The sequence below is a fragment of the Impatiens glandulifera genome, chromosome 3, assembly GCF_907164915.1.
Source record: "Impatiens glandulifera chromosome 3, dImpGla2.1, whole genome shotgun sequence".
NCBI classification, from domain to species: domain Eukaryota; kingdom Viridiplantae; phylum Streptophyta; class Magnoliopsida; order Ericales; family Balsaminaceae; genus Impatiens; species Impatiens glandulifera.
The window spans coordinates 44,197,833-44,207,616 of record NC_061864.1 but is presented as its reverse complement, the minus strand read 5'-3'; the positions used below and the strand labels follow the sequence as shown (position 1 = coordinate 44,207,616).

The 9,784-nt window shown below is 26.7% G+C and overlaps 1 protein-coding gene across 1 annotated transcript; it reads left to right on the top strand.

Moving 5' to 3' along the window:
* The first annotated feature begins 1,499 nt into the window (after nt 1-1,499).
* Nucleotides 1,500-4,580, top strand: LOC124929245 (14-3-3 protein 10). The gene is made up of 4 exons (XM_047469546.1): nt 1,500-2,068; nt 2,478-2,600; nt 4,195-4,311; nt 4,405-4,580. The coding sequence occupies exons 1-4, from the start codon at nt 1,574-1,576 to the stop codon at nt 4,423-4,425; spliced, it is 756 nt and encodes a 251-aa protein (XP_047325502.1). The 5' UTR covers nt 1,500-1,573; the 3' UTR covers nt 4,426-4,580.
* The last annotated feature ends 5,204 nt before the right edge of the window (nt 4,581-9,784 follow it).

The window sequence follows — 9,784 nt, the reverse complement described above, 5'->3', positions numbered from 1 at the left end:
TTAAGGTGGCATTGTAACTCATAACTTAAACATAGTTTCCTTTCCAGATAAAAACATAGTTATCTAAAAATCGGAGGTTGTAGTTTGATTTGAAGTCTTGTCTGTTACATAATTTAGTTAAGTCTCTTTTATTTTAACTTCTTTTAAGTTATTGCCATCATTTTCTTGCCAAAATTTGATTTATTTTGAGATTCATACTTCATAAGTTGATGATAATAGTTTGATATTATTTTGAGGTTCATACTTCATAGTTCATCTAATAATTATTAGGTCTCTAGATTAACTTTTTATGTGTAGTTGGATCATGGTTTCTGTTGGAGAAACATCAACATATGCAATATCAAATTCTTCAAGTGTACAATCTCAAACTTCTGTAAAAGGAAAAATAGATCATGCATGACCTCATTGTAGAGAAGACTCGATAATTAACGAGAATGAAAAGACACTCATATGCCTCTATTACATAAAATTGATAAAGGGTGGAGATATTTATCGGTTTAAATAACATGTCGTGGGTGTCAAAAGGGGATTGCATCTTGTACTAAACTTAGTGCACAAGTGAGATATTATTTGGTTTATGTGCATTACAACTTGAGACTATAACAAAGTTACACGTGTCTCTTATGTCAAATTAATTTTTACATTTTAATTATATATTTTTTTAATGATTATACTTGATATATTTTTTTTAAATATTGTTGTTAGAAATGCAAGAGTTCGAAATTATGATCCAATTGATTTGGAGGAGTTTAGTTCAATTCAAGATTGGATTTCAGAATACTGAGTCTCCAATTTTAACCTAGATGAATTAAGACATTCAAAAAAAGCTAGCATAATGTAACATTGAAGTCTCTCAACATAATAATGACTAATTTTTTTTCTTGTATTATTTGTTATTTTATCAATAATATAAGTTACTAAAATTTTATTTTGGAAATTTTTGTTGTAGATGCAAATTTTGAGATTGTAAACTTGGATAAACTAGATACAAGAGAAGAAGATGAAGGCAATGAAGTGACTAATGATGTTGGTGTTGATTTTGGTGGGACTGATTTTGGTGAATAGTGTGAGTGTTTTACGAATAATTAGTAGTTAATATTTATTTTAATTATGTTAATCAATGAATTAAAAGTTTGTGTTTATTTTAATTGTGTTGTCTTTAATAGAAGTAATGAACACATTAAAATTGCAAAACAATATTTTGAATTTTGGTCTTTACTTTGACTATTATTGTATAAATAATTTGATGATTTTTTTCTATTTTAGTATTATTTTATTACTATATAAAATTTACCGGAACCAATTGACCCACCGATTGAACCATTAATCCAGTTACCCAATTCTTTCACCGGGTTGATCGTTATTTGCTCGACGAGTTTCAAAATTATGAAAAAAAAAGTAAGTAAAATATAATAGATAATATTTGTTTTTACTAAATTGTGGTTATACAGTCCAACTCAAACAAGACCTTAAGGACTTATAAAAGGAGTCAGCGACTACATCTCTTGAACACATCCGCGTATCTCTCTCTTTCTCTTTCTCTCTCTTCCTCTTCTCCAAGTGCAACTTGACAATGGCCACTATTTCGGAAAACCTAACCAGAGAACAATGTGTCTACTTGGCGAAACTGGCCGAGCAGGCAGAGAGGTACGAAGAGATGGTCCACTACATGGAGAAGCTAGTTGCAGGGGCGACTCCGGCCGGTGAGCTCACCGTCGAGGAGAGAAATCTCCTATCCGTTGCCTACAAGAATGTAATCGGATCTCTTCGAGCAGCTTGGAGGATTGTTTCATCCATCGAGCAGAAGGAGGAGTCTCGCAAGAACGACGAACACGTTGTTCTCGTTAAAGATTACAGATCTAAGGTTGAAGATGAGCTTACACAGGTCTGTGCCGGTATTCTGAAGCTTCTGGACTCGAACGTCGTACCTTCTGCAACCACAAGTGAGTCGAAGGTGTTTTATTTGAAGATGAAAGGTGATTATCATAGATATCTAGCGGAGTTTAAAGTTGGGGATGAGCGGAAGGAAGCTGCAGAGGATACTATGAATGCTTACAAGGCTGCTCAGGTTGAAAGAAAACTCGATCTCTTTAGTTATGGCTTAATATTTCTGTGGATCTTTTGTTAACTTAGCTCATATTATTAATGATATTACTTAGGATGTACGTTTATGAACAATTGGTTCGGAGGAGTACTACTCTAGTTTACAAGTTTAGGATGTGCATTTATTAGAACATGAAAGGGTTTTTATGATAATTTTGAGAATTAGGGTTTTTTGTTTATATAGTTCAGATTTGGGAACTTGAATCTATTGAAGGTAGGAGGAGCATTTTCAATAGGAAGTATTGCAATTAATGGGTTTAATTTTGTGTTTATGAAAAACAGATTACACTTTTCTTAATGTGAGAAATATTTGATGAACTATTTTCAGCTTTTGTTATTTGTTGCACATATTTACTTTGCTTATTCTGGTTTAGGATATCGCACTTGCTGACTTGGCTCCCACGCATCCCATAAGGCTAGGGCTGGCACTTAATTTCTCGGTTTTCTACTATGAGATTCTCAATTCACCAGATAAAGCTTGCAGCTTGGCCAAACAGGTAAAGATGTATTCCTTTCATTGGATCTTGCTTTATTAAGCGACCCTTTTTTGATTAAATATGGAACTATTAAACTAGATCTTTCTTTTTTGCTTAACTAGTCAAGTATGTTAAAAGAGAGTTATTTTGGTAGTATGCCTATCCGGTCTGTTCCATTATTATTTTCCACCCTTCCGCAATTTATTAAGCTTGAAAACGATTGTCTTGAATCAAGATCTGGATAGGACTTCCTTTTATGCGCTATTTCTAATTCCTCGTCTGCACATATGTTTCTACATTGAAAACATTACTTCCCGAAGGAAATTATTCTGTATTGCAAACAAAGCATAACAGTTTTGGCGTATTTCACTTTGTCATGTTGGCGGTAAAGGGTTGCTAAGATATAGGTTGGATAAAAGCAAATGAATCTTCATATATATATATACTGCTAAGATAAGGGTTTGCTAGGATTGATTGTAGGTTGTTAATTTCTCTTATTCTACCTACTTCAACTGTTTAAGAAATGAAAAAATCTCTTACCAACCCTAACTATTTACATCACATCTCAATTGTTTTATACTTTTGATAACTAACAGGACCTATTCAGCAGTGCAGAGAAGAGAATGTTCTTTGGCTTTCTGCTGTCTTCATATGATATGCTAAGAGCTTTTTTGATGTTATTTGAGATTATTTCCAAATAATCAACCATCCCATCAAACATCACTTTTTCAACCACATTATTTAACTCATCAACTAAACTACCCTTTGTTTTTAACATTATTTCTATTATAAAATTTAAGATAAGGGTTAAAATTAAATGGTAATTGACTTAATAATCTGATTTTCATAAATCAAACATTAAACATGGTGTTTTACAAATAATTCTAGATCAATCAATCTCTAAGAATGACTGTATTTTACATATAATAGAAAATGTTGTTTTCTCTTGTGTTATATGACTTTGTAAGGTCAAACATCATAAATAAAGTTGATCATTGATTTCTTATGATTAAGACCTTGTTTGATGTGCGCTATTTTTTTTAATTCTATTTAACCTAAATATCCAATTAACAATCTACTTATTAAGTTGCTTCATTCAAATCATGGACAAAACCACCAAAATATCCTCTATTTTTTTTTCATATTATATATTTTATACCCCTAATATCTTTGACCCAAATAACCTTATTTTCAATATCCTACATCAAACCAGGTTATTTTAAAATAACCACTTGGTTTTTCAAATAACCCTTAATCAAACAAGTCTTAAGAAGTGAGTTAAACTATTTTACTTTCTTAATTGTAAAATTTTGATCTGTTCACCTTTAGAAACATGTAATTATGTACTATTTCAGGAACTTTATGTTACTTTCTGTTTTACTATGATATCTATATTTATTTATTTATGTCTTCACCAGGGGTTGAAATGTTATATCCTGTTGGGAACACCTTTTTTTATTTATGTTTGTGTTTGTAAGCTTAGTTAGAGAATCCTGATACAGAAACAAATGTAAAAAAAGCATTTCTAAATAGATTACTGATGATTTTTGGAAAGCAATTTTGGGAGAAGATAAGCAATTCTGTACTGAACTCTCATGTTTTCTTCCCCTTTTAGGCTTTTGAGGAAGCAATTGCTGAACTTGACACTCTAGGGGAAGAGTCATACAAAGACAGCACTCTGATCATGCAACTCCTGAGGGACAATCTCACTCTTTGGACATCGGACATGCAGGTGAGCTTTCATACATCAAAACTTTATATTCCGTGAATTGGAGAAAACTAATTTGATGATATAAAGTGACAATAATTGGTATTTGTTATGCAGGATCCGATAGATGAGTCTTGAATCAATTATCTTCTCTTCGAGGAGGTGGGCTTTGAATGTCATTACTTTATGCTGACTGACTACTCTGTATTATTGGGCACCAAACCTAAAATATGATTTCTGTTTGACATTCATTTGCTTTTTATACTATTGTGTTGATTTGGAACTTTTCTAGATGTTTACTTCTTTTTTTTTTAATGTTATTGCTTAATTGTTTCTTTTTCTCATGAGAAAGAATGGATTATCAATTACAGGGCCTGACTGAATGTTTCATTTGGTTAGAGTCGGTTCTCTTTGAATATTACTATTTGTGTGCAGAAAAAAGACTACTTACCTTGTTATTTAACAGATATTGCCATCACTATGGACTCTCAAGTCTTAGAATTATAAGAATTATGTCCACCAATTTTCCCTTAAAAATGTCTTGATTTAAGTGGAGTTCTTTACTTTTGTGTGGAACTGTGGATAAAATTTATGGTAATTTAAACCTTAAGAACAAATTCTTTTTTTGATTTTTTAAAAAATATTTAGGAATATATACTATTATATTTTTTTATTTTTCTCATTTTTAAATTTTTTTTTTAAAATATCTTGATAAACTTAACTTGCATTGTTAAGTTTTTGAGGTTATTGTCAATTTAGGAAAAATAGCTGTGAACTAGCTATAAATTAATAAAAAAAAGAACTTTAATAAAATACTTTTTGAATTTATTTTTAAATGATAAGAGATGAAATTTGAGAGAAGAAAAATAAAATATAATGATGTGGATTATTATGAAAAATAATTATATCTCTCTACATTTTTTTAAGTTAATATATACATATATAATGATGTTTAATTTTTAAAGTGTCTTTATTGACCTGTCGAGAGTTAGATTAATTTAGATATATATATATATATATGATAGTAATGGATATTTGGGTCGAATTATGGGTTGACCCGCCCATAAACTTAAAACGATTAAAAATAAAATTAAAAATGTTATATATATGTTTCAAATTTACAAACTAACAAAAATAAGTACAACCTTTTAACCAATTAGATTAATAAGACTTTATATTATAAATTCAACATCAAATTTGATAAACGCGAGACGTTTTCACAATATAAAATCAATTTTTTAACTAACTAATATATATATATAATAATGATGATGCTTAATTTTTAAAGTGTCCGGATTACCGGGTTGAGAGCTGTGATTAGTTTGGATATATATGTGAGAATAAATGGATACTTGGGTCGGATTGTGGGTTGACCCGCCCATAAACTTAAAACAGCTAAAAATAAAATTAAAAATGATATATGTATGTTTCGAACTTATAACCTAACAAAACAAGTGCAACCCTTTAACCAACTAGATTAATAAGACTTTATATTTTAAATTCAACACCAAATTTATGAACGCGAGACGTTTTAACAATATAAATTCAACTTTTTAAATAACTAATATATATATATATATATATATATATATATATATATATATATATATATATATAATGATGCTTAATTTTTAAAGTGTCCGGATTATCGAGAGTTATGGTTAATTTGGATATATATGTGAGAGTAAATGATTATTTGGGTCGGATTGTGGATTGACCCACCCATAAACTTAAAACGGTTAAAAATAAAATTAAAAATATTATAGGTATGTTTTGAACTTGTAATCTAACAAAATAAATACAATCTTTTAACAAACTAGACTAATAAGACTTTATAATTTAAATTTAACACCAAATTTGATGAATGTAGAATATTTTAAAAGTTTCCAATTTTTATTATAATTACTCGTACAAATGCAGGTATTATGAGTTAGTTATGTGAGTGATTCTTTTTGTTTCCTTCTTAGATTTCTCTCCCATATCACCTTTAAGATACTTTTAAACCCTAGTTAATTTATAATATCATTATTTTTTCTCTATCTTTTTAGGGAGGTGCTTTTCTCACCCCTCCCATATTTTCACTCCCCGTCCTCACTTCTTAATTAACTCCAAAATTATTTATTTATTCCTATCACTTTTATATATTTATATTTCTGATTTTATTTATTTTACTTATTTTATTTTATTTAATTATTAGTTTTTTTTTATTAAATATAATTAATTAATTTTTAATATTTTTTAAACTTTATTTATTTAATTAAAAATACAAAATATTATTATTTTTATATTATAATTATTTAAAATATATTAAATATTGAAATGTGTACTAATTTAATAAAATATAATATTATTAATTAAAATAATAATGATTAGATTAATTATTAATTATTATTTAATAGATAATTTTATTTATAAAAAAAATTGAATCAATTATTAATTTTATAAGTATTTTAATATATATATATATAATTAATATAATAAAATATTAAATATTTATATTTTATTAAATCAAGACACACTTTAATATTTTATATATTTTAAACAATTATAATATAAAAATAATAATATTTTGTATTTTTAATTAAATAAATAAAATAAAATAAAATATTAAAAATTAATTAATTAATTATATTTAATGATAAAAAATTTAATAATTAAATAAAATAAAATAAATAAAATAAATAAGATAAAAAATGTAAATATATAAAAATGATATGTATAAATAAATAATTTTGAAATTAATTAATGAGTGAGGCTGGGTGAGAATATGAGAGGATGTGAGAAAATCAATTTATATTTTTTTAACATAATTATTAAAAGTCACGTTTTTTACAGAATCATTATCATGATATTTGTATTTTTATATATTATATATATCACAGAAACTTATTTATTTTTGAAGTCATCTTTTTTTTTTAAAAAATTTACACAATATATATAATATAAAAAAATTTATAAGTAATGATTAAAAACTAGTTTGATTTTCAATTTACTCATCTGACACCAAAATATTTAATTTTATTCAAATAAAACATACAAATTTAGTTCATAAACTCTCATTTTAATTTCATTCATTCGGTTATGTGTACCATAAAAAATATAAGTTATTATCTAAAACGAATATTTTGGTTTCAGTTTACTCATCAACAAAATAAATATTTCAATTTATTCAAACAATTTATTTGAAAGAATTTTGCTAGCAGTTCAAAACACATTCTTTCTATATAAACTCTTAATTTTTCATAAAAATACATTGCATAATTTTGGGGAAAAAAATAATTACATATTTTTTAAAAAAAAACTCAGAATTATACCAATTTTATTGTTAAGCTCTCATTTTAAATAATTTATTGGGTAAAAATATCAATAATAATATTTCCTACCCACCAAATTGTTATATTTATCGCCAACAATCAAATTTCTTATCCCATGACGAATCTAAATAATATTGAAAACACTTAATCTTTAGATGTTGTTTGAAGTATATGATTCAATTACCTAACATTTAGAGTAACATTTAGAGCGTAGAAAAAAATATTTTTAAGATTTAGTATATAATTATATATTATAAAATAATTAATACAAATAAAATTATTAATATATAAAATTATTTATTAAAAATAATTAAAAATATAAAATTCAAAAAAGTTAAACTAAAAAAAAAAAAAGAATTCAAAAATTATATCTAATAAATATAAAAAAAAATACAAGATAATATTAATGAAATTAAAATATTTAAAAATAAGTTTAATAAATATATAAAGAAAAAATATATTAAAATAAATGGAGGAAATAATAAATATATTAATTTTAAAATAATTTGTTGTGTACACAATCCTACAATCATGACATGACTATACACGGTAAGGATCACATGAATCCTACAACCATTTCATCATGACATGAATATAAATGGTAAGGATCACACGAACATGGATAAATTTAAATAAAAAATGGATTTGATTGACTACTTTTTCCCCTTGTTCTAAAAATATCAATTTATTTTCATTAATATTTTTTTATACGTTATTATTTTAATTTTTTTTAATTTTATATATTCATTAATATTAAATAATTATATATATATATATATACATCTATAATTCTATTTTTTTTAATTATTCTATAATTTATATATTAAAAATTAATTTACCATATATTAATATATAAATTATAAAATTATTAATATAAATATAAATATTTATATATATAAAATTATTTATTAAAATAAAATATAATGTTTAAAAAAAATCAAATAACTAATAATATTAAAATAATTATATATCTAATAAATATGAACAAAATTAAAAAATAATATTAAACGAATTAAAATTAAAACCTAAACCCTAAACCAATAAATCTTTTCCGGCTTCATTTATTTCTCTCTGAAACTTCTCGGGCTTCATTTATTTTTCTATCTGAAACTTCTACGGCATCATTTATTTTTCTCCCTGAAACCTCTCCGGCGAAACCCTATGGTATCGTTTTTACAGATCTAGCTATTTAGTTTTTAGTTTTAACAGATCTAGTTATTTAGTTTTTACAGATCTAGTTATTTAGTTTTTATAGATCTAGTTAGTTAGGGTTTAGAGATTTATTTCAGTTCATTTTTGTATGATGACGAACTATTTGAACTTTCAGGAAACCAGCACTGCTGAAGCACTGCTGAAGCACCGAACTTGAACATCACAATAGATGAAGCATTAAACCTGAACAAATCCACCCCTATTGAACCAGAAAGGTACCCAATTGTTGGTATAAAAATGTACATTTTAATGTCTCAAAATATCCCGAAATCACCATTTTAGGTCCCAAAACCATCATTTCGGGACTAGAAAATAGAATTTCAGGGGGAAATTTCAAAATGTCCTGAAAATGAGGTTTCGGGACCCAAAATGCTGGTTTTAGGCCCTAAAAGGATAGTTTGGGATCCGAAATGTTGGTTTCGGGACCTAAAAGGGTTATTTCTAGACCAAAAAATGATAGTTTCGAGACCTAAGAGGGTTGTTTCGAGACCCAAAATGGTGATTTTGGGACCTAAAAGGGTGGTTTCAGAACTTGAAATTGTGGTTTCAGGACCCGAAATTATGGTTTCGGGACGTATTTCTTACAGTTACACTTATTTTTTTGTAGTGACAATCCTAGTGTTGGAATGATATTTTCCTCCAAAGAACAACTTTTTGAATTCTACACATCATATGCCCACTTAACTGGATTCGGCATTACCAAGTTAGGGAGCAAAAATATAGGTGGTAAGAGGAAATACTTCAACATTGGTTGTGCCAAGAGTTTTATGAAAGAATCAAAGGCCAAAAATAAATTTCATCAGCTTAGATCAATAACAAAGACAGATGGTAAAGAAAAGATTAATATTGTTGCTCGGAATGAAGGGGAATATGTGATAACAAGTATTTATCTTGAGCACAACCATACATTAAGCCCTAAGAGGATATGCCATGTTAGATCCTACGAAGTATAGACAAAAATGTAAAGAGAT

Excerpts from the sequence above, each read along its gene's own strand:
- LOC124929245 (XM_047469546.1), top strand. The coding sequence starts at position 1,574 with ATGGCCACTATTTCGGAAAACCTAACCAGAGAACAATGTGTCTACTTG. Across the intron at positions 2,069-2,477 it reads ATGCTTACAAGGCTGCTCAG|GATATCGCACTTGCTGACTT; the intron begins GTTGAAAGAAAA and ends ATTCTGGTTTAG. Across the intron at positions 2,601-4,194 it reads CTTGCAGCTTGGCCAAACAG|GCTTTTGAGGAAGCAATTGC; the intron begins GTAAAGATGTAT and ends TTCCCCTTTTAG.